Raw genomic sequence first — 24,230 nt, 5'->3', positions numbered from 1 at the left:
TGTATGATAACGAAATTTTTCGCGAGTTTTTCTCGAGAATTCCTTTGGGCGTCCCTCCTGTCCTTCACACGACTCCTTTCTTGAAGTTTCGCGAAGATCGCGAGAGCCTAAGTACGAGAGTTGGAAGGCCAGAAAGTCAGAGGCCAAAGGCAGTTGATTTCTCAAATACGGGAGCAGTACTCGGGTCAAGTAGCCGGTCTGTCATCGACGAAGGCGCAGGGTCGAATATTAGAGCGCCAAAAAGAGAACAAGACGCCCGACAGAAATTCCAGAAGGACATCACAAATTGTTATGTTGGGGAACATCGGTTGAAGATATGAGCGGATCCCAATTCCGAGGTTTGAAAGAGATTTAAGGAAAGGAAAGGGAAAAATCAGTAGACGGCTCTACAGTAATGATAGCGGCATGGATACCTCGAAATATGTATAGCCCAGAGTCACCGTTATACTCTATACTGCTCCGCCCACAGGTAGATTCCTTTCAAGTGCAGATGTAGAGTTGTTGAAGAGGAATAAGTAAAAAGACTCCCAGGATAGCCAAAGCCAAGTAACAAGAAAGCAAGTAACAGTAACTCCATCAACCATCGCTCACTTTGTCGTTCCCTTTATGTACCAAAACGGCAACTCAGTTTCATCATTTACACATCTTTGACGCATTCATCCTGGCTTGCAGAAGTCGTGTCTTCCCTGGCGAACACAATACATGAGGTAGAAACATGGTAGGATTGGTCGTGGGGCAGGATAGATGCAGACAAATTCGAAGAAAGATAAGATAAGATGGATGTTTGAAGAAAAAAAAAATCTTTACATTTTTCTCACCTGGATTCGAACAAGCATAATACATAGGGGGAGTACGTGCGTACCTGCTGCAACATTCGGACGTCGGTACATGTTGCGCAAACCTGAGATTGTATGTTCGTTTCGCTACATTATTGTGTAGGACTGCGTATGCCATCATATACATTACATAGTATCTATCTAGTAGCATCTGCGACAGCTTAAACGCTAATAATAATCCCTGAATAGCGTTCTGAGGATAGGCTGAGGTTGACGAATACACAACGTTTAAAATAGATTATGTATGCTGCGGTGAGTTTTTTTTTACCAGAATCAGATGAGATCAGGCTCAGGTCACGTATCGCATCGAGCTGCATCGAGAATAAGAGGGCCAAATACGGTGGAAAAGGTGGACCGTTTTGTGCTATATCCTCACTGAACAAGGCAGCGCTGAGTGACTGCATCCACAGGATCCCTTGTTTGAAGCTTGTCTGGGGGTATAAATCTGGGGGTATAAAGTCGAGATTGTTGAAACTTGACCTCAAGGTGTCTAAAAGTCTTACTTGGGTAAAGAACCACCTGCCAAGAACAGTGGAGAACTACTTCGCATGCTGAAAGCTCTTCAAGAACTTGCTTGTTTGATTCCGACCTGATTCCGACATCACAATGTTCCGTCTTGCGTCGGTACCCCCGAGCTAATAACAACTTAAATGGTGCCTAGCAGTGTTTAGCGCGCGGAAAGGAAGGGGACTTTCCTTGAGATGTGGTGGTAGCGCCTTGATTTGAGTATATATAGAGTGTCACGATCCAATGGTGTTGTCCATGTGGCGCAACTGCAAATGTTCAGTAACGCAGGACAGAGAGTTCGATTGCCATATGCATTCGGACAGAAGCGGTCCCATACAAGTCCCACATGAACAAGTTGTTGTCACCGAATTCCAATTACCCGGGATCGTTTCATCGTCCTCGCACCCACTTGAACGACAAAGCCTATAAGACAGGATTCCGTGATGAGGGAACCCGGACTGGGGGGAATTTCAGGTCTCAAGCAGTGTGAACAAAAGTATATATTCGTATCATTTCATGAACGCGCTTAGATATAGATGATACGTCCGTGTTCAGAGAGAACTTTGGAGTACAATGAAAACATACATGTTGGGGACAACGAGGAATATTATTACACGATTCCTCGCGCTCAAGACGATGAAGGGGGGGGAAGACCAACGTTAACTTCGTAGGTGTACGTGTCGTTGCTCGCCCCTCTCAATGCAGGCGTGAAGCAGTTGACGGTCAAGCTCCCGGCGGTGGTTTGACAAGAGGTAGAGGTGTTCCAAGTACCACTGTTATAATAATTACCTAGATCGTATGTTGCGCCAGACCCACTGATGCCTTCGGCACCAATTTGATTGTCCGAAGTTCGGTTGACAACGTACTTAATCGCCAAGGCTATACGTACGAAAGAGGCAGTCAGTCATTCGGTTTGAGTTAGCATCGTACAGGAACCAGATAATCCGTACCGGCTGCTGCGTCGTCACGATTCAAGACAATGGCCTCGCCGAGACCTTCCAAGAAGGTGCTGTCATTTTGGAAATTAGCGTTGAGATATGTGACGACATTATCGAGTGTCGTCACTGGGTCAAATCCTGGGGGAGCGACCTTGTTGCCTGCACAGTACAATAAGAGCTCAAGGCTATATGACAATCATTGACTTTATGTACTGACCACTGAGTACGAACTTGGCAAGTGTCTGGTCTGTCCAACTCCCGTTTGACACAACTGAGTTGTCTTGATAGTGTTGTACAGTTGCCCATTGGTGGGCAGTGTCAAAATTATAGATATTGATAACCAAGAAGTACTGTTTGAAGATGACACTGGAAAGCGCAATGCACCCCAAGGCCAGTGCTACACCCAATACGCCAGCAATGACAACTCTGAAACAGAAAAAGTCGATTTGACATAAGTAATTGACATTGGAAAGGCTCACCCTCCAATTGTTGCTACGCTTGCTGGGACAAGTACAGCGGCACTTTCTAAACCAGCGGCGGCAAGGCCCTCGGCAAGGAGGTTTGCAGCAGCTGCAAGCCCAATCTCAAGCCCAGTCTGGATAATAGGGCGCACCAAGAAAGCAAATCCGAGAGCAAGAACTGCAGAGACGACGGTAGTCTATCAAACGAGGTGAAAAATTCAGTTATGTAAGTAATCAACGCTACACCGAGCATACCGGGATGTTACTCCAAGTGTACATACTAATGCCGAGGAAGTTGGCAGTAGTGGAGTATGAGCCAATCGATACAATCGTATCGGTAGTAGCGGTGGTGGTGCCACTGGCCTTGTTAACGCTATTGGAAGCGGTAGGCGTGTACGACCAGATGACGCCGTTCGTAGTCCAAGAGAGGTAGTAGATCTCTCCATCGTCGCCTTCTACTTCGGTCCAAGCGCTATCGCCGTTGGTTGCGATGTTGGAGTAGATGGGAAGTAAGTCTTGACTAGCTTGAATCTTCAGGTTTTCGACAGTACTCATGTCGTTATTAGCCCAAGCATTTTGGGTGTTAGCGTCCAACCATTGAGAGGACAGAGATGCGTTAAGAACGGGAGTGGGATCATCAGCGGCGAGCGCAGCTTTAAGGAACTAGGCATGAGTTTGAGCTATAAAGATGAGAAGAAGACCTACAAGTATCAGAGATAGTCTCGAGACGGCGTTGATGCAATACACCAAGGCTTGCAACGCGATTACCATCTAACACAGCAGTTTCAAACAAGGAAAATTGAACGAGTGGCAAGTTGTACACACTTTCGGTGCCGTGGAATGCGACCACTTGATGATCGGCAGGTACGACAAACTGGAAGTCAGCGCCGCCACTTCCAGTGACGACGGGAACATCCCTCTTGCTTGTATGAATCGTGAGGCCAGTGATATAGTGGTCAGCGGTACCTGAGCAGTGCGTTATGATCAGAATAAAATAGAGGCAAGAGATGTTGTCCTTGTTTCAAGAAACTAGCACGTACCACTGATGCCCTTGACGTACTCGCCACTGTCAAGTTTCACGACACTCTTGGAGGAAGCTTCTTTGCCGACTAGCCTGGTCGAGCGGGCCTGGTAATTGCCACGGAAGCTCATCAAACCACCTCCGGTGGATTCATTATTGGAGGTAAATTCGAGCGATTGAATGGGGTGCCAGAGCTTTCCCTCGTCGAAGGTCGAGCCTTCCTCGAGTCCCAAATTGCGGGGAAGCAGTGATCGCAAAGTTGAACTTGTCGGAGACAGGTTGGCGCGTTACGGGACCACGGACTTTGAACTTGAGAAAGTCTGGGATAGGTTGACCACCGACGCTGGTAGGAAGCTTAGGGAAGTTCGAGAGAGAGGACATTGGTGTTGTATTGAGAGCAGAGAAAGCAGACGAGAAGTCTGAAGATCGCTGAGGGTTAGGGCACTTTTTATAGGGAGGAAATTACATCTTGCACAACGCGTTAACCATGACTTACCTTGAGTAAGTGAGTTTTCTCTGAACATCCGCATCGTCAAAGTTGCTCCGACCCCGAAAACTTTCCGGTGGATGTTGGATTAAGGTAGCTTCTCAACTTCAATATTTGCATTGCCCGCAAGCTTCCAAGTTGGGAAGTGTTGCTTGCAGATAAGCCCATAGTAGATACACTGGTTGTTGTATTTGAAGATGTATGCTCTCGAGTCCAGCTGTCCGTGTTGTATAGCTCATGAGTGGACAGGTGGTCGTCTATCAGGTACAGGGACTGCTCATGAAAAGACTAGCCCGGCAGGCGTTATGCTCAGCTTGTCGAGCGTGAATGCATGACGGAAAATTGAACGTTCCGGTATTGTTTTCGTCGCTTCTGACTATTCATGAAACCAGTCCAAGTTGCGAGAAAGAAAGATGATCAGCTTTTGAATAGACATAACTGATATGGCAGAAGGAGAGATGTGACCATAGAGCCAGCGCCTAATAATGCGCTTTCAAAGGATCCTCACTGAGTACTGAGGCCTCATCGACATCTTTCGCCTTCGTTTTCCACTAGGGTCCGTGTCCGCTTACAGCCTTTTTTCACCTGCGGCGAAGCTCGTTCGATCCCGACCGGAATCTTTCTTTGGACGCTGGAGACGGTGGAAGCCCAAAAAGGCAAACCTGTCCAAATTCTATGACTATGTCAACCTACACGTATCTCCCGAAGGAAGACTGAGAACAACGATTCGAACAAGTCACTGCAAGTAGGTACATACTTGAATGTACATGATAAACACATGATGGACTTGACGCGACTCAGATACTATGGGATACTGATATCCTTGCAATCAGTAATAAAAGATCATTGAAGAACCCAAATGTATAACAGAAATCGAAGCAGTATGCCTACAAAACCCAACCTATCCTAGCTTCAAGGCATGTATTTATGTATATAACGACCTGGATCAGATATGTCAGAATTTTCGAAAAACGGTCAGTCAGTCGCTGACTGACCTGCCTGCCTCGCACATTGAATGGCATTCATCATGATCACGAAGAACCTTGGTTTGTCCCCTTGGTTTTAGATTTGAAGTGCGAAAGGAGACCATTATTTCTCGTGACATCCTGTGCAATTAGAACGAATGAATGGACAGTGGTGGAAAAAAAGAGGATACTACTTACAACCGTTTTACCGTCCATGAACGATACCAATAGCCTGTTTTTCAACCGAGCATCCTCTCCCATCTTCCCTGTGAGCAATTCCGGTTGGAATTCAAACGACACCTTGTTTTTATCCTCCCCCTCCAGTATCAAACACTTCTTATCAATATGTCCAAAATACGTGCGTCGGTTCTTGGAAAACGTCAAACGAAAATCATACATATCTGTAATTGCCGGATTCTTGAAGATACGGATGAGAGGTATCCTGGTCGGTGGTTCTTGTAGTTTCAAGTCGGGACGATTCTGCTCGTATACTGCTAAAATTTCTGGGATTATTGGTTCGAGCATCGATTCGATAGCATTTTTCATGACGTCCCGGAGCTCGGGTGGAGTGCCGACTTCAAAGAGGTTGGGGTGGACAAAGAGTTTGCCCTTGATTGGGTATGGATCATCATGTATATGACCGTGATCATCCTCTTCGACGTGTTGTACCAAAGCGTTGGTAGTGGCGCTGGTTGCATTAGATATGTTGGGTGCGTCGGGTGACAATCCACCGCTCATCAAATACATCTCTTTTGGCTGGTAGAAGAATCAATTGAAAAAGCATATCAGGTCAAACCGCAAACGAGCACTCACGTCTGGAATTTGATGGACAATGGGTACGGCCATAACTGGCACAAGGAGGAGTATACTCATGAAAAGAGCAGAGCAAAACCCTTTCGTTGAAGCAAAGAGCCAGTGCATCGTAACAATGAACTTTGAACAGTTTTGAGCACGGCGTGCGGAGTGTTTTGCGAAAGATGCTGAGAATCACTGCAGATGCTCGATTTTTGACCGACCAGCGGTGGGGATGGAATGAAACGCAGAAAGCTCACGGTCCCCTTTTATACGAAAATTTGAGCTACTTTTTCCCCTAGCTCCGACGGATCTTCGTAATACCTATTTTTATGGCTCGACAGCCTTCATGAAACGCACCCACTGCAGTTCACGAGTGGGCGACAGGTTTGAGACTACAAGTTACAACAAGATCAGAGCGGACCACGACATTTCACATACTTATTCAACCCGACGAGTACAGGCGCGGATACAACGATAGCGCCAGGTGGCGAGATGGCGATGCAGACGTGGCTTGAATCCTTTGCAAAGTAGTAGTTCTGCAAGAATCTCCATGAAAGATCGATGGAGATATCGAAAAGAAGGCCGGAGCGCATCCTGCAGAAATAGCATATACATATAAATTGGCACTTGCGAGATCCTACATAAGTACTGTACTGTGCCCATAGTTGACTGTTCAGATATCGACATCAGACTTGACTTCAGGCATAGATAGACTGCTAGGACTTGACGAACCTTCTCTCGTGCCATAATGGATTTCAGGAAGAACTTGGCCCACCAGGTTTTTTCCCGAACAATGTCTTCACTCGAGATAAGCTAGACTTCTTCTGAGTTTCTTCAGGAGCAGACTTCTTCGGACTTTCTTCAGAAACAGCCTTTGAAGCCATTTTTTAATTAGTTGAGGTTCACAAAATTGAAACCAAGTACCGTACCTCTCCGTTCTTGAACAATGGCTTTCCGTCCTTGAACGATATCAACACTTCCTCATTCTGTTCTGGATAACGCCGTGATATCTTCCCGGTAACCAACTCTTTCTTGACCACATACGATCCCTTCTGCGTTGGAACCAGACACTTCAGATCAACACGCCCAAAATAAGAGGGATCAAGCGAACCAGGCATTGCAAACCACCAGTTTCTGAAACGTGTGCGATCACGTCTGGTAACACCGGAAAAGCTAATCTCGAAGTCACCCTGGTTTGCAAAGTCTTTCCCCGTGAGACGATACACAGCAACGGGAGTCGTACTGGGGAACTCTAACGACGGAATATTCGGTTTGACGTTCGTTTTGATATCTTTTAGGATCGTCGACCGAATTGGCTTCATCATATGTTCAACAGCGAAGCCCATAGCAGTTCGATAATGTAGGTCGGCATCGAAGATATGAGGGTCGATCCAGAGTCTGGCTTCGATGATGGGATTCTGGCCAGTATTGGCATCCTTGGCATGAAGGACTTGGTCATAAGCATTCCTATCTACACTCGTACTATGACCTGGCAGGTCTGGGTTGGAAGCAGACAATCCACCGGACATTGAAAGTGACGTTCCAGCCTATGACGGTCACAATAGAGAAATCAGTTAAGATAGCTAGAGATGGGGAGAAAACGCGACTCGTTGTCGACACTCACGTTGGTCGGAGAACCAGTGGGCACAGCCATAGTCGGTACAAGGAAGAGTACACCGATCCAAAATGAAAAGAGTTTTGTAGAAGGAGAAAGCAGCTGCATTTCAGAATCAGGCACAAAATCGGGTTTTGTTGAAACAGTACTGCAAGGGATACTGGACCGACCAGCGGTGAAGGGAGGAAAGGAAACAAAACGCAGTGATCAGCGTCAGGACCCCTGATTATACCCTATGATCCCATATGAAAATTTTGCCTGATCCTGAGGGATTTTGTCCGGACCAAAAGTAGAATTTTGGGAGGGACTTTTGTCCGAATTTCCCTCCGGCCATGGTATAAGCGTCCAAATTTTCCGACGCCGGCAAAGTGCAACTGGTTGTAAATTTGGTTTATTGAATTTTCTGGTGCAATTTATGGTAAATTTTAGGGTGTTTTGTCCGAATTTTTCCTTCTGGTTGCCGCCTATGGCGGTCTTTTGTCCGAATTTTCCTATGGCTAGAGACCAAATTTGGGGGGGTGTCTTGTCCGAACCACCGTCTGGGATCATAGTGTATAATCAGGGGTCCTTCAGCGTCGTTGATGGATAGAAACTTGACCATGTGCAGATAACAAGGTAACAATCTTTCCGACGGGTCGACGCACGATGCCTGTATAAATTCAGTGCAAGAAGTTATCTGCCGGTATATGTAGATAGATTTGGTCTACTATAAGTTTCGTTATGTCGCAGAGAGAAAGGACCACTGGATGACTTCCCGTAGGAATTATTTGCAGGACACCAGACAATTAATTTGTGCCACCAATATAGGCGCTAAGCGAAGATGGCCGGACAGCGGCTTCGCAAAAACTGCATCAAAACCAACTTACAACGGCCTCCCTACCCTGTTGTAAACTGGTTTTTGGTGTAAGCGAGGGTCCCATCAACAGTCCGTACGTCGCATCAAATACCGTTAATAGTTAACACTGCGGGGATTAGCCGATTTTCTGGCGACCGAAAGGTTGATTTTATAGTGAGGTTTGGTACAAAACTATTCGGCTTACCGGACGCCGAAAATTCTGAATATTTCTTCCTAAACCCAGTCCATGTTATGGGCCCGATATAGTACAGTTTATATGAAAAACCTACCATTAATATTCACAATCGTATCTTGACAAAATCCGAGCCGATTTTTCAATCTATTCGGGGACCGTTTATTCAAAATTATTCCATTGAAAGCTGTCGGAGGAAATACAAAGAAAATTGGGAGCTTCGTATAGATAGTGGCCCAATATTCTACCAAAAATGATTCAAAATTTTCACATATAAACAGCCTCGCGCATAGCATGCGCTTTTTCAAAATAAGCTCGCCCAGCTTATGGTGACCCGATGTCGGGACGTCGGGACGTCTAGACGTCGCCGACATCGATATATCGGGACGTCCGGATGTCGTTGGCGTCGGGATGTCGAGACAGTGACGTTGATGTCGGGATACATGACTTCAAGCAATGATTACTTCGGGATTTTATTGGCACAACTACTATATACACAGTAGCACTTGATAGTTTGAGGTCTCCCTTTTGAAACAAACATTGAGGTCTTGATGATTTCAACACATTGAAGTTCGAGAGCTATGCAATATCATTGTTAGTAGGGTGATATCCAATGAATCTACTAAAGACATAGCTTGTGGGTCATGAGGCACGACTTCTGCTCAAATTCTGGAAGCACTTCTGTGGGCCATGCCGGGTAGAGTATACATGACTATATGTACTGAATATTTATAGCTATCTAGATTCTGCGAAGTTGTCAGTTGACAACTTCAAGAGAACATGGAAAGAACGTACCTTTATGAAGATGTGCAGCGCACAAGCACTGGCCGAATTTCCCTTCGCCAAACGCGTCTCCAGTTTCCGAGGAAGATAAATTTCTCAATGTGACGCCTTCCACCTGAATGGAATAGAGACTGAGATAGAATGATGGAAAGGAAGATATACATACATCGTGTGCACCAGATGCGAGGTCTATTGAGGCACCTTAGCTCCAGTAGAATATGTGCTAAACATTCTGAAAACAGGTGAGTACGTTGAGATTGATTGAATAGTGCAAATCGTACCGGATCTCCTTCTTCTCAGAACGCGCAATGGAGGCAGCCAGATTCTGTCAAAGCATGGGCACTGACGATCCCATTCGGCCCTCCGCCGATCGTAATTGTCGGACATGCCGATTTTCCAAAGATGACCGTGATCAACGAACGCATACAGAAATCCTGGCCCGTCTGCTAACGATACGCCGCGCGCTCTTCGAGAAGCATACAAGGCGCGCAATTGCCCAGAGGATCGCGGGCTGGTCATCTGCGGGAGTCGCGAGGGATTGGATAGGCGAGCAGTGAGGCTGGAAGCAGGGATATTGTGAGGCGATGAGTGAGTTCTGTGGGGTGCAGAGAGACGCGGGAACACTGGAGTAAAAGAGGCGCGAGGAAAGGCGCGGGGAAACAAAAAGTGGCGGGAGCGATGGATAGAGGAATTGATAGCGCGGACCTCTGATGACGCGCTCTGCGCCGATCACCTGTCGCTTTGCGATGGTGGCAGTACTGTCTGTACTGTTCCCATCGTTTACAGTATCATCCTTATCTGATACGATGGTCTTAATATCATTGGGTAAATCTGGGACATTGCACTCACAACACAACCAGGATGGCAAACTGAATACTCTCAACTGCTTGTCCATCATTTGGACACAGACATTTTGTGGTCATTCCCAACTTCCAATAACCATACCCTATTCGATCTCCCTCGTGGATATTCTGGAGATAAGCCTCGCGCAGTTGAACGCTAACCTCGTCATGGAACCCGGTTCCGCTGTACCAGACGGAGCGCAACTTAGGCTGGCTCTCCAACTCCAACGAGCCACCGAAGACGCTCATCGTCGGTGATTTGTTTTGCAGAACGAGATGATTAGCTGAAAGGGCACCGGCGTTCCAGAAGTAGCGTGAAAGTGACGATTGAGGACTGGCGCGCGTGTTGAAAGCGGCTTACGGAGACGAATTGAGGGACGGTCAATGCAATACCGATTGTTGAATGGGATTGGTAAGGCGGATGATTCAGATAGATAGAGAGAGAAAGCGGTATGACGATGGGTTCTGATCTCAATCGATCTTCAATCCCCTCCTGCGTATTCATTAGTCTCAAACCGTTCTAAAAGGGACATTTCAGTTCCACGATTTCCGAATCATCCGTTCAATGTCTACCTTATTGATTTTACCGTACACCAGATACAGTTCAAGCGGCAAGTGATACCAGTTGAGAGTCGGACTCCTTGGGTCGCGATGTTACCAACAGCGTGAATAACGCTCCCGAATATCATGACATTGTAGCGTACTACCATCAAGGCTATAAAGAGAAACGTGATTGAAAACATACGCGGGGAGGTATTCAAAGATTCTTCCGGGAACTCTTTTACTGTCCTTGAGTGTCAGAAGCTTGCTGTAGCATCTGTGAGATATGCTGCGGTTGCTCGATTGAGTTGGCTGGTCATGCAAGGCATGAAAGCATACTGCATTTTCGTGAGTGAGAACTACGTTAAGCTCACGACATCGTGAATGTTCGTCTATATCTCGTAAATCCGGCAGTGACTTACAAGATGTGATGATGAGTTGTGAGGATGAGATGATTAAGCGTCGAGATCAACTGTGAGAGTAGTAGAATACCCCGAAACCCTGATTACCTTGGTCCTCAACGTCGCTCTTGCATGCGTAGCACCTTTGTTAGAGAAATACTAGGGGTGATTGGAAACAGAGGAGTTTGTCGGGAGAAGATTCTGTGTGCTGAAGGGAGCAAGTAAACTATCCTGATTGCAAGAAATGGAACACAAACTGACTGGGAAAGAACCGACCTTCAATTTGATTCGTTTTAGAGTGGGAGTCTCTCCTCATTGAACCTGAGTTGTGCTCGAAAAGAGAGAGAAAAGCTTGATAGATCGTCTAGAGGTTGGAGTTTGGATGCCGATGATGATATTTTAGCTGCTATCGAGTTTGACTCTGTAGCATTGCTAACGTCCAAGGTAAAAGTAGGAGAGTTCGATGTTATAATTTAATGGTCTGTATTACGAGATCAATGATCATGCACATAGCACATGGCTGGGGGGGTGGCCGGCCCGGACTAGTTTATAACTAGACTCTAGAACTCACGCTCAGGGTTCAACAATCTATCCACGTCCTGGTTTCAAACCGGACCTTCATGGCAATCTCAAAAAAGACATCCACGAAACTCCAGAAAGCGGCGGAAACCAGCCACAGTACTGAGGCCCTTCAGCCACCAAAACTAGTGAGCGGATCTTTATTCTGGTCGTTGATACCGGTTCATGTCGCATGAGATCAGAACGAAACAAGTCGGTTCGGTGGGGCTCCGCAGGACGAAAGCGACAATCCCAATGATCATGATGTAGGTTACCGAGTTACTTGCGTTGCGTTCGATTTGAATTCCTTTCATCAGATCTCTGAAATTCCAAGATTCAATGCCCATCGCTTCATTGCCTTAGGGGCTGTCGCTGTGAGTGATTGCATTCATTGATTTATAGCTGCTGATGCTCATAATTCATCAGTTAGATACTTTCCCACTTCCAAAAATCTTGTTTAACGCAGGTACCTTGAGCTACGTCCTGTTTTCAATCAAACTTCTGTGGAAGGTCTCCACAATGTTTCGGAATCAACCGCATGCAGTGGCTATCGGGTTTGTAACTCCGGGTGTCGCTATATTCACACTCGTCCAGCGCTCTACCTCAAAACGAGTTCAAGTTCTAGCCGCGGTCGAGGGCATGGTAATGTCTAATTTATCATCTACGCTTGTTACTTACTTTTGTACAGGATTCCGCTATCTCACAGATTGCTGTAGATATCACGATGCTAACTGGCGCTTTTGTCTGTACTTCAATCGTGTGGTCAATGATCTCAGTTTTCGGAGAGTTGATCGCAGTATTGCTCATAGTATATCACTTCTACATAGCATATTTTGTCTGAATTATATCAGTTGAATCTGGTTCAAGTGCAATGTAAACTCTTTCTACAGACACTGTGCCCGGTGAAACAAATCAGTGCACTCTTGGAAAAGACGATCTTCGTGACCAGAGCCCTTCAGTTTCCCAGCCATTTCACAAAGTACGAGGCATTGTTCCACTAACAGCGCTGTCGTTTCCGATGGGGGTCTATCTTGGACATTGTCTGCGGCAGGGGAGTGCATCTAGTGAAATTGTTTAGTCGTCGAAGCGATATTCATAGATGGTGATTACATTGCTTACCAGAGCTTTTGATAAGACGATCTCACCTCTCGAAGATTTGATTTGTTCCAGTAAAGACCAGAATTGCTGTGACTATAGCATGGTTATATTGATAAATGACAACATCTCGCGAGAAAACTGATACGAACATCATTTGTCGTGATTCCATGCATGTATCTGGCGTCGTTCAGATCACAATCCAAACAAGCCAATATCTGGGTCCGGAAACTCAGAGTCAATGCCTTGGCCCTCTCTAAACGAGCGAGGGAATCCTGGTGTTCAGGTTTCGGGCCGATCTGAGTAACTTTTGAGATTTTGTGTCAGTCGATAGAAGATGGAACAGCACGTACCTTGACTTCTGACGTCTCTCGAGATGGACCTTCTACTTGTTGGCGCAATGCCACGGCCTCGCTACGTAGTTGAAGAACTTGTCGACGGTTTTCCTCGACCTGCTGTTCCAGGAATCGCAATTCCTGGGTGTCGGATGATACGATGCGAACTTTCTGTAGCAGTTTGAGAAGACTCATCCAAAGGTAATGGAGCACTTACAGAGTTCATGGATATTCAAGGACGCGTTGTGTTTCAAGGAAGGAAGCCTCAAGACTTATATATGGTATTCGATTTTGTCAAAACTCTTGACAAACGCAAAGATAAGAAAGGAGGAAGAATCCCATTCAAGTACAGATACAATCGACGGAACAAAGAAGAGCTATTGTTCTTATTCCCTTCACAATACAAGCGGACGCCAACGGCGCATTTTAGAACAAAGGGCATACAGACACCAGACAGTCTCTTAATCAACTGGTCGGGGTTGGCATAGCTGATTCATTGTCAAAGAACACCTAGTGATATGCCATGAATTGTGATCAACGGAGATCTAGAGAGACCGAATTCTACTTACCTTGGGGACAGGGTATACATGCGTGACCAGGTTTCCTTCTATAGAAAGTGATAACTCTGTCCTGACGAAGTGCGAGACTATACTTGACAGCGGTATAGTGAGAGTTCTCGCGATAGTGGAAGTTCGCAAACACAACCATCCACAGTGAAGCTTCCGATATAAGTCATTTTGTTCGTTGATAGCCTCCAAGACCGAAACTTCGAGATAAGTGATTTTGCGTGTTTTCTGGGTGACAGGGTGGAGATGGGAGTGAGTGAAGACCTCGTCAATTGTGCCAGCAAGGAATGCTCCATCATGGCAAAAAACGACAGAATTCTGGCGAACTCTATGAGAATAAATCACTCGCCCGATTGCAACACCCGCCAAATTATAGGCCTGACGAGTCAGCGTGGAACTCCAATAGGAGCGAGGAAGATCATATATCCCACATAGGTGATCTGTTATGCGATCCAAAGTAGAGTGTTGAATCCAACAGGGAGTGGCCTTGAACTCGGTGCTTGACCAAACCGAGAGGTCAGTTCCAGCGAACATTCCGCGATGATCCTCGCGTTCAATATTTTTCAGAGCATTCAGGGCTTCATCAACGTCTTGTCGTACATCGGCGTTGTGATCCAAGATCAACTGCAGGTTGGCTTGCCGGCAATAGGCAGTCAACATGGTAGCTTCGACTTCACCTGAAATGAACCGTCACTAAAATATTCGCCAATGATAAACAACCAAAAAGTCACCCAAGTGTTGATTTGCATTGAGTTCTTGTAGAGAGTGGTTGATGCGCTCGAATACTGGGGTACTGCGAGCATGTCCTGGTCCCATGGTTTCCAGGTCAGTGACAACATGAAGTGAGAAATGGTGGTTAGGTTTCAGCGTGAAATCAGGATACAACACCAAGACAGTTTCTAGATATCTCTGCATGTGAGATCTGTAATATTCCCTTGACTGCCAAGATGTTTCACAGAGCAGAAGGACATGAATGGCGTGAACAAGGTCCAGGTAGTTTAGCAACATCTGAAAACGACGTGACTGAGCATCTTCAGTGCCATATCCCCATACCCGGATTAGTGTAATGACCAGTGAGATTGAGCACACGACTTTATACTCCTCAGCACTAAGCTTTCCTTGCGCAGGGGTCCCCCAATTCGGGGGCGGCGCTTGAATCCAAGTGGGTAAAACGGTTCGCTTCATGTCCGCCCATACTTCCTCCAGCAGATCCCTGCCAATAACATGTCAAGGTAGGGTCTGTTTCAATGGAGTGTCACGATGCTCCTGACGCTAACAACGATCGGAACGTCGATGTTATTTCAATGATAGTGGTGGCTCACCCAGAGTAACAATCTTCGTCCCAGATCATCTTTGGTCACGGTCGAATGAGGGGGATCGGAAGTAGCAAACGGTGGAACCTTGTAGTCTTTGCATAAGCGCTCGAGGTAGGTGTACTCATAGTTCATCAACGTGGTTCTCGTGGGCTCCTCCACTTCAAATTTGGCTTTGATCTTGTCATAAACCAGTGAGTCGAATTTCGAAACCGGCACTGGATCATTTGACCCATTTTCTTTACGCTGTCCCACCGCTATCAGAGGTGTATCATAAAGCTCAAAGAAAGACACACGTAGTCCATGATTCGTGCAGCGAGTATTCGTTTACTATCAATCGAATTGTAATGAATGCCCAGATCCTGACATAGTGCTTTGAGAGTCTGAAGGTTGGGCTTGCTGAGCGAAGGAGGTTTGCCGGAGAAGTCGAGCGTTTTTGATTTGAGTTTCTCGAAAGCAGAGTCTTTGTTGAAAGCAAAGCTTGGTGCAGGGCGCAGCACCAATGGTGCCGATGAGGCTCTCGAACCAAACGACTATGTCAGATTGTTTAGTGAGTAGGTAATCTGAAAAACAAGATTAAGCATACGGCGTCAGAAACCCCAGAATCCGAAACAACATCGGAATCCGAAACAACATCGAAATCCTGTATTCCGAGGTTAGGTGATCAAGTTGCACGCGCAGATAAAAGATATATACATCGCCTTCCCAGGCATCCGGGACATCATTATAGTTCAGCGGAGGAACTTTAGGTACATTGGCCGGTCCGGATCTCCAACGCTAGACAGCAGCATCATAATGAATACACCTAAATAATCGAGGCAAGACCCACCCATGTTAGTATTTGGTCTACCAAGGATTTCTTCTTCCGGACCCCAGTGCGTAGCCCAAGCTTGAAACAAATATACCAAAGAGTTTTTTTCTTTTGTTCCTGCAAGCGCTTCTGTAAGGTTGTTCGATTTTCCCGGATTTCGTTTAGGAGATTGCGCAGGCTGGCTTTGGAAAGTTTCTGTTGGTCTTTGACTTCCGGATAAAGACCATCACCGCCGGGTTTTTCGTGATCAATTTGCCATATGTCACGAAGATGAGTTTCAAAGAGCCCCAGCTGCGCAAAATGCATGTCGTCGATGATCGTGAAAAGAACAGGGTCCCAGTATGGTAACTCTAAGAGCTCTGACCATCGAATTCCATGCTCATCGTAAATTTTCTGGCGTTCTTCTTCCGTTGAAGCCTCTCTCCATTTGAGAGCTAGCTCTCTATGCTGAGCGGGGTCGCGCATGATCCATGTTTCCGGTACAAGATTGTGAATGTCACCGATTTGTAATAGGCATCGTCTGCAGAAGTATGTATGGCTATGCGAAGCAAATCCCGAAAGCTGATGTGCACCTTCAGTGTCGCATACGGCAGGAATGAGCACTATGAATACTCTTCGCCCGAGAAGATAGCGTGCGGTGCGTACGTAGAACAGTCCTTCCCAGAAAGGAAGTAGTTGCTTCACCAGTTTACGTAGGGTGAAGTTGATATGATGCTGGCTAGGTTTTCCAGTCATGACAGTGAGCAGATACATGTTCTCGGGTCGATATCGAAGGTGCTCTGGCAAAGACAGGATCACCATGTATAGAGCTGTGGATTGGACTATTGCATGCGCTGTCTTGGAGTGGAACGGATTGAAAGCATCGAATCCTAGACTTGTCACGAGTCGCAGGTCCGGCGATCCAGAAGGGCCCACCTGAGGTATTGCATATGGCTCGCCATCCGCGCCCTTGAATTGGCGAAATGTTGTGGAATCCACAAAATCTCTTTCTGGATCGCCATCTGCGGGAGGCGAGCTTTGCTGATGTTGATCCATAGCATCTTCAATGCCCGGAGTGGCCACAATTCTTCCTATCCATTCCTTCAGATCCTGAAAAATCTGTTTTCGTATGGGGGTAACAAACGTTCGATGGTCAATGCGACGAGTTCTCCAAAGAGTTGTTCCACACGGCGCTGAGTCTGGGTGAGACCTCTCATCGCATACGGGAAGAGGTTGATCTGCTTGGAAGACACTTTCTGCATTCTTTAGCGCTTCGTCTGTTAAAGGATACAGCGCATAGCAGGTGGGGCATGCAACGAAAGCGTGCAAGGTGGGATCGATGTCATAGCAATCGATGATAGTGTGGACATCCATTGGAATCTGCGAAGAAAGGTGCGAATCAACAAGGTTTCTCTTCAACGCTCTGATGATACAGCGTAATAGTGCCAGAATGACTCGCATCTGGCGAACGGGGGTTTGAAATTTGATATATATAATCAAGGCAGCAATAAATATTGGCGCTATATCAGGGTTTGGCTTGTGAGCTGTAAAATGACGAGCTAACGGGGGTTCAAACACTAGAGGAGAAAATATTGGAAATTCACATACTATTGTTGACTGTCATACCCCCAATGCCGTTAGGATAGGCTTGCAATTTCCACTGTCTACCTTTGAAGCGATGGATTTTGTCTAATGCCGTGTACAGTTCATTCTCCACATCCAATTCTCCTATCGAACGTACTGCCGGTGGAAGGGCCTGAATTTGCTTCAGTAGGCCACAAAGTCTTGCCTCCGTCTCCAAGAATCGCATATTACGGGTGCTGGTTGTCTTGAGACTGAAATCTCCGGAGTTAACATGAAGTAAGGTTTCTGGATCCGGAGAGACAAAGGATAGGTTAGGAGAAGGATGATTAATGAATTCCAAATGAGTCTCCGAATCATATAGAGTTTCTAGACGGATATCTTTCTCAGATACAATTGATCGCAGCCAGTTTTCGTTTTCTTCCATTTCCACCGAAAGAGGCGGAGGAGAAGGAATATGTGGCATGGGACCCGGCTGGGCACTTCCACTGGATATGCTCTCTGAATTGTTTTTTTCGTCTGTTCGATTTGATTCTGGATTTTCGACACCGGAGAAAGCGGCTCGCAGACGCTCCCGATGTCGATGTGCATTCAAAGTAGACGATGAAACTAGTAATCCCTCCGGATTGTGCTTCAAACATTCTTGACATCGACACGGCTGTTCGTCCGAACCATCTCTACGGCGGCGAGCCATACCACAATCGAGTTTGGTTCGAAGACGAAATTTCTGGTAGAATAGAATAGTGCGAACACAAAGGTGAGAATTGAGCAAAAATCTGTACAAGACGGTGGCACTCACAGCTGTGTTATCGATTCAGGGACGATAGCCATCAACCTGCATCGGCAAATTTCGTGCATCATGTCGTGGTGCGACATGGAACCTGAATATTGATAGGAAGATAATTGCCTATCGTAGGCATCATTCAGTCGATAACAGAAGTTATCCTTCTAATGGCAGTACGACTCCGCTTGTGGGATTAGCGCTGAGTTTAGTTCACGTGTTGCGATGAGCACTTTTCGAGCTCCATGGACCTGGTTATAAACATCTACAGTTGGACTGATACTTTCAAGAATGGAACCAGACGAGGCCACCGACGACGGAACCCATGATTCGACGGTATGAGGACATTCTAACTTTGGCCTAGACAACCAAGACTGACCATTCGCTGACTGTTCACAAGCCCCGTCGATTGAGTTGGTACAGAAGGGAAACCCACGACTATTACCGTTATGGGGTGGACGACGATGGGATTATCCAGAAGATTGTCGATAATCCTAATTCCAATGCGGAAGAGGTGTATGTCCATCTGTATTGGCTTCCTGTCGCAGCCAGATACTGAGATTGAGATAGGAACACGCGAGGGCGGGCAAAAACGCCCCCACCCCAGAAGGGAGCCCTCAAACAACGGGACGAGAAACATGCTAGTCCGGGTCTTTTAGCCCTTCGCGAAAAGACCTGTACTGACAAATTTTCTGAGAGCAGGCTCCGCCACAGCTGGCGAAGTAAGAGGAGCTACACCCGTTACTTTCAAATTTTCTGCACCTGCCCCGAAATACTTTTTGAAGGGATCAAAACGTGCAAGCGGCGATAGCTATGGACCGACAAAACTACAGACCACTCCGTTTAGGTCACATACAAGCGATAACGAGCTTGCCTCGTTTTTGTGTGAAAGAGAAAGGAAGGAATCTAATGGGCACTCCAACCAACCAATCTAATACACAATATGCGAGTTCACTGCTATCAAATTTATTTAATAGCAAGGGGTAGCGTTGGCAAAGGTTCCGCAAAGCTTTGAGAGCTAAGTACGAAGCTTTGATCAATCAATTTGAATCGTTCTAAGGATTCGATATATTCCTTTGATCAAGGTAGATTCAGCACAATTTGTGCTTTGGTTTGTATTGATTTGGGTATATCAAGAATTGGGGGTTTGAATCAAAGTAAATTAAAACCGAAACACACAGACCCCTACAGAGGGCTAGAACTATGTGCTGGCACAACCACACAGCGTGATTTGCCCTTAAGACCAACGACTGATCCTAAGTTCGAAGAATACCCAACAACTGGATAGACTTCTCGCAGTCACAAGGAGCAGAACACGACGTTCCTATACTCACAAGTGCCGGGCCCGAATGGCTGCTAGCGAAGAGGTTTCAGTCTGGCGGGAGTGTGTCTTTCCTTTTTTACGGATTAGCACTGCAACGTCGTCCCAAAATCACTTGTATTCCAGATACATCGGATCGCTATTTATACCTACAGAATATAGAGTCGCATAGTACAATTAATTTAATACAATAAACGTTCGGAACCGCAAGGAAACTTCTACACTCAGTCAGATACCATTTAATTTGAATCTACATGTCCTTATTTGGTCCATATTGGTTCCAAGATTCTAGTATACCTCCAAACATAGGTAGGTATTTGATCGTTTGTCACCTCGTCCGGAGGCAAATCAGCTCTCCTCGATTCTAATCCCATCAATCTGATCCATCTGGATTAAACTAATTGCTTCTCTCTTTCAATAGACACCCATTGTGCCTATACTCAATCAAGGGAGTTACACATAGTATTCATTTAATTGCATTCTTCAATATTTTCTACGTCAGGACTCTTTGACATTCATTTGATATGTCTTCGGAGCCTCGCAGTACTTCGATCATTCTTCTAGTCATTTTCCTCAACCATGCAACTTGATTGGTCTATTAGACTAAATCGCAGTCCTTTAGATTAATGCATGATCTTGTTCTAGAAGGAGTATTTGATAATTCCTGAGTTCTAGAAAGTCATTTCGAGTCAATCCTCGGTTCATGGTCACTTGAGTAAGTTCTTCCAAACTCCTGCCAGTGTAAGGTCCAATAAGAATACCCTTGGTATGTCATACGTGAATGGTCATCCTTCGGATGTAGTCCGAGTCTGGTATAATCCTGCTTGACAAACAGGTAGACTGCTATCCGTAGGTAGTATCGGGGATGGGTAAACTAACCAACTTGTGGTAGTATGGGTATATGGTCCCTTCAACTTATTAGACTGATTCAGTATTGACTTTGACTGTCAATCTGGGTCTCAATTACAGTCCTCTTGATACAAATCTATACGTGAAAATGTCACAATTCACAGCATAGACGTCTAGCCAAAATTTAGGCGTGTCATCCCCCCCAAACTAAAGAATTTGACCGTCCTCGGTCATTCGTAGTTTTGTATCGGGAAAGGATACCCAATCTGTTATTAGATTGATTCGACAAGACTATATCTCCTTTTAATGTAATTCACTGGGTTTGGATCTCTACTTCTCCGTGCTCTCCAATCAATTTGGATGCCCTCAAATGGGTTTCTAGCGCTCATCTTATCAATTTATTCACACGCCTGCTACGAATCGTAACAGTTTAGCGCTCAATTTGAATTGAATACTTTTTTGGTATTCCTATCACATTTCGAATTTTTAATTCACAATCTTTTATCATCTAGTCACAGAACAAGCTTCCATTTCACGGAGAACTGCTCTGACGTACACACTGATTCAGTGTGTACCTTTATTTGGTTCGGGGCACGGGGTTCAATGAAATTTTTCGTTGAAGTCCGTTTTCCCTCTTTATTCCTTTCTTTCATCTCGTTCGTCAAAATGGCTTCGACCTCGAGTCAAACTCGATCTTCGGCCACAACCACGCGTTTACCATGCTCTCTAATGGAAGCTCAGGTGATGCTCGCGGGTATCTCGTTTAAATCCACTCTGCCTCTTTTCTTTGAAAGCGCTGTATTTCAACGACTTCAACAAGGCGATTACTCCCCTCCTATCATTGATTCAAATAACTCTCCGGATTACGATGGATCTGGTCCCTTCCCCGCTTTTTCGTATCCCCGCTCTTTAGTTCCATTCTGTTTCCCTTTCGAAACTTTACGCCCTTTGTCGGTAGCATCAGGCTTGGATTTGTATTGTTCTGCCCAAATGGCAGTTCGAACATTGCAGGTTTTGACGGACGATTCTCCTTCCACAGAGTCCTCGGGAGATTACGATGTTTTTGAGGAGGCTGCACCATTTTTGGTACGTAAACTGAAAATCCCTCCTACATCGTTATATTAATGGTTCTCATTAGGTCTATATCCGGGACTTCTGGATCGGTCGGGCTAATTGCCCTTTATTCGCGGAGCAGGTTCTATTGTCGGCAGAATCCCTATCTCTTGGTCTTCCCATTTTTCTTCGTGACAACCTGACGCAACAATGGGGGGTTCCACCTGAGCATCGGTCTTCAGCTGGAGTAAGTGTTCTTTCCCATTGAATTCTTTTTATTCTCATTCCGTTTCATCTACAGGGTGTTCCCAAATTCGAACGATTCCCTGCCCTTCCAATTCCGTTTTGTCTGCGTTTTCGTGAGGGAAGCGCAATGATGCGCATGGTTTCGTCTACGGATTTAGACCCATTTGTCTCACTTCGAGGCCGAAATGCTCTTTCTGGAGTTCCGAAAACTGTTTCCTCTCCCAAGGTTCCCGATTTAATCTCGCCTTCCCCTGCCAACAAAGCACAGGCTGTGCCCCCCAGGGCACTTCGAAGAAATCGGGAAATCGAAAGCCTCAAGGCTGACGCTTCCTCGTTTCGTGAGTATCTTTTTAATTTCTTCATTTCTATTTGATTATTCATTTTGTTTGTCTTCAGTTGCTTCTCCCCAGTCCATCCATTCAAAAGACTCCGATAATGAGCTCTTAAGAGGATCCCCTTCTGTAGACCCAGCTCCTCGAACTTCCACGTCTACTAAGGTTCCTGTGGACAGCAAGAAGCCTAAATCCAAGACTACCATCAAAGTAGTTGAAGATTCTAAAGCTTCTATTTCCTCTCCTGCGGGTATGGCTTACAAAAGGGTCCGTCTTCCCCCTCGTTCGAGGAAAATCGCGCCAGCTACCGCAAAAGGCAAGTCCCGACAAGTAGTCGTTTCTGAAGACGACTCTGCTTCCAATGAAGTAGAGTCTGAAGACGAGGAAGAAGACGAGGATGAGGAGGAGGACTCTGCGCCTCCTCCAAAACGCCTCAAAACGACATCTTCCATCTCTGGTAAAATTTCATTCTTCATTTCTCTTCTCATGTTTTAATTCAATTTGATTGTAGCTTCGCTACCTCGTCGTTCAGTTAAACGGGTGTCCGTTCCCAAACGAGTTTCTAAGGCTGCGGTGAAGCCCGTTCCCGAGCGTTCCCCAGAGAGTACCTTCCAACCGGTACTACTAGCGGATGCTCAAGGACGACTACGACTTCCAGAGCAGTCAACTGGTGCCTTCACACCTTTTCCAAAGTTTGCACATGCCAGGGTAAGTTGTTGTTATTCAATTTAATTCATTCCAAGTGCTAACTCTATTAATTTAATAGAATAGCGCTGCTTTAACTCGAGAAAACCCTCTGCTTGCTATCAATCCTGACTTCGTCGAGCTGGGCTCCATTTTGGAGACTCAGAATGCTCGTTTCACGATGCAGGACTTGATGCAGGTTAATCGGGTGATTCGCGACGTGGGTTTCCTTTTAAATGTTTTTTTTTTTATTTTAATTTTGTCATACACGGACGGGCTTCCATGCCCATATATCTCATTATAGCTGACCACTCGCGGTCGTATCGTCTGGGTTTCTTAACCCAAATCTCATCTATGGACCTTTTCAGGACCACCGGTCGCTCGAGACCAATTCGTTTTAATTAGATTTTATTAATCTAATATCTTTTTTTTTTTGTATCTTTTCTTGTATTTCTTGTAGGTAGCTTTACCTATTGCTCTTTTGTGGATAGCCATTTGCTATCTTGTACATATCAATTTACGAGCTCTCATGCTCATTTTCATATTAATTTAAATGAGTGAAACTAAGTTCTAGGCAAAATACTTTGTTTATCCCATTTACTTTGATTGAGGAGCTGGACTTGATCATTCTTATTAATTTGAATGAATAGGTACATTGTTCACTCAATTCATGTTTTCATCCGAATGAGTGCTTGCGAATTATCGAGCCAATTCTGAGTTCCACCTTTGAATAGGGGTTCCAAGTAAGACTCCATTCCGGATCCTGGCATGAATTTTCATGCGAGATCAGGACCGCAAGACTTTACTGTCTTCATTGTCCTGAGTATTCAAGTCGATCTCCGTTCGCCGTTGATCATAACAACTTCGGGAGGTATTCTCAACTCCACTTTCAGGTTCTAAGCGCAGTTCCTTACTCATTCCGCTTATTTTGACCTTCTGTATGATCACTTTGATCAATTCTGGGTCACTGCGTTCGCAATACCATTCAATCTGATTGCAAAACTATTAGTCTAATTGAAATTTTGTAAAATTTTCAATTAAATCGATATCCTCCTCCCCCAAACTAAAGAATCCAACTGTCCTCAGTTGTCCTAATTTGGTCAGGAGCTTCATTTCACTGTTTCGGTATAAAATCTCAGGCCAATTGACTATCAATATGCCATTCGTTCCAAGTCGACTTGCATTAGTCGAACTCAGTCGAGCTCTCATTCCATACAAAGTTCCATCAACATCCATTATCGTTCATCCTAGCATGCCTATCCACCACAAGAAGGATCTTGACATTGCTCGAGTTGCTGAGCCCCACTTGGGTGCTTTGCAGCAGCTACTTGCTTCGTACAAAGGCAAGAAGACGAACAATCCCGACAAGGCAACAATTTCTGTCCTTCGTCGGTCTACCGAGTATCTTCATGATCTCTTGGTATGTATTCTTCATTCAATTTAATTGATACGTATTAATTTAAATTGTTTATTGTCAGGAAAAGCCTGTTACACTTCGTAGTCATGT

The 24,230-nt window shown here is 45.5% G+C and overlaps 6 protein-coding genes across 6 annotated transcripts; 2 read left to right on the top strand and 4 right to left on the bottom strand.

Annotated features, from left to right (window-relative positions):
- Positions 1 to 1,971: 1,971 nt before the first annotated feature.
- On the bottom strand, positions 1,972 to 4,144 carry C8R40DRAFT_1174448 (uncharacterized protein; the record flags this gene model as incomplete). Its single annotated transcript, XM_046232189.1, has 9 exons — positions 1,972 to 2,222; positions 2,294 to 2,440; positions 2,499 to 2,707; positions 2,761 to 2,939; positions 2,998 to 3,395; positions 3,448 to 3,513; positions 3,568 to 3,708; positions 3,783 to 3,984; positions 4,055 to 4,144. 9 exons carry the CDS (start codon positions 4,142 to 4,144, stop codon positions 1,972 to 1,974), a joined length of 1,683 nt encoding a protein of 560 aa, XP_046082752.1.
- A 1,137-nt stretch (positions 4,145 to 5,281) lies between these two features.
- Positions 5,282 to 6,136, bottom strand: C8R40DRAFT_1072402 (uncharacterized protein; the record flags this gene model as incomplete). Its single annotated transcript, XM_046226459.1, has 3 exons — positions 5,282 to 5,356; positions 5,414 to 5,971; positions 6,029 to 6,136. The coding sequence occupies 3 exons, from the start codon at positions 6,134 to 6,136 to the stop codon at positions 5,282 to 5,284; spliced, it is 741 nt and encodes a 246-aa protein (XP_046082751.1).
- Positions 6,137 to 6,765: 629 nt separating this feature from the next.
- C8R40DRAFT_1174446 (uncharacterized protein) lies at positions 6,766 to 7,733 on the bottom strand (the record flags this gene model as incomplete). The annotated part of the gene is made up of 3 exons (XM_046232188.1): positions 6,766 to 6,882; positions 6,940 to 7,557; positions 7,635 to 7,733. The coding sequence occupies 3 exons, from the start codon at positions 7,731 to 7,733 to the stop codon at positions 6,766 to 6,768; spliced, it is 834 nt and encodes a 277-aa protein (XP_046082750.1).
- Positions 7,734 to 9,388: 1,655 nt separating this feature from the next.
- C8R40DRAFT_1072400 (uncharacterized protein) lies at positions 9,389 to 10,527 on the bottom strand (the record flags this gene model as incomplete). Its single annotated transcript, XM_046226458.1, has 6 exons — positions 9,389 to 9,399; positions 9,449 to 9,551; positions 9,603 to 9,625; positions 9,784 to 10,059; positions 10,142 to 10,203; positions 10,286 to 10,527. 6 exons carry the CDS (start codon positions 10,525 to 10,527, stop codon positions 9,389 to 9,391), a joined length of 717 nt encoding a protein of 238 aa, XP_046082749.1.
- Positions 10,528 to 11,839: 1,312 nt separating this feature from the next.
- C8R40DRAFT_1072399 (uncharacterized protein) lies at positions 11,840 to 12,778 on the top strand (the record flags this gene model as incomplete). Its single annotated transcript, XM_046226457.1, has 6 exons — positions 11,840 to 11,926; positions 11,981 to 12,043; positions 12,095 to 12,151; positions 12,204 to 12,419; positions 12,466 to 12,519; positions 12,668 to 12,778. The coding sequence occupies 6 exons, from the start codon at positions 11,840 to 11,842 to the stop codon at positions 12,776 to 12,778; spliced, it is 588 nt and encodes a 195-aa protein (XP_046082748.1).
- Positions 12,779 to 18,529: 5,751 nt separating this feature from the next.
- C8R40DRAFT_1174443 (uncharacterized protein) lies at positions 18,530 to 19,173 on the top strand (the record flags this gene model as incomplete). Its single annotated transcript, XM_046232187.1, has 4 exons — positions 18,530 to 18,574; positions 18,639 to 18,754; positions 18,809 to 18,882; positions 18,941 to 19,173. The coding sequence occupies 4 exons, from the start codon at positions 18,530 to 18,532 to the stop codon at positions 19,171 to 19,173; spliced, it is 468 nt and encodes a 155-aa protein (XP_046082747.1).
- Positions 19,174 to 24,230: the final 5,057 nt, after the last annotated feature.

The sequence above is a fragment of the Lentinula edodes genome (genome assembly GCF_021015755.1).
Source record: "Lentinula edodes strain Le(Bin) 0899 ss11 chromosome Unknown C8R40scaffold_36, whole genome shotgun sequence".
Lineage (NCBI taxonomy): Eukaryota > Fungi > Basidiomycota > Agaricomycetes > Agaricales > Omphalotaceae > Lentinula > Lentinula edodes.
Note: the sequence above shows the minus strand (reverse complement) of the source record. Positions and strands in the feature narration are given on the sequence as shown.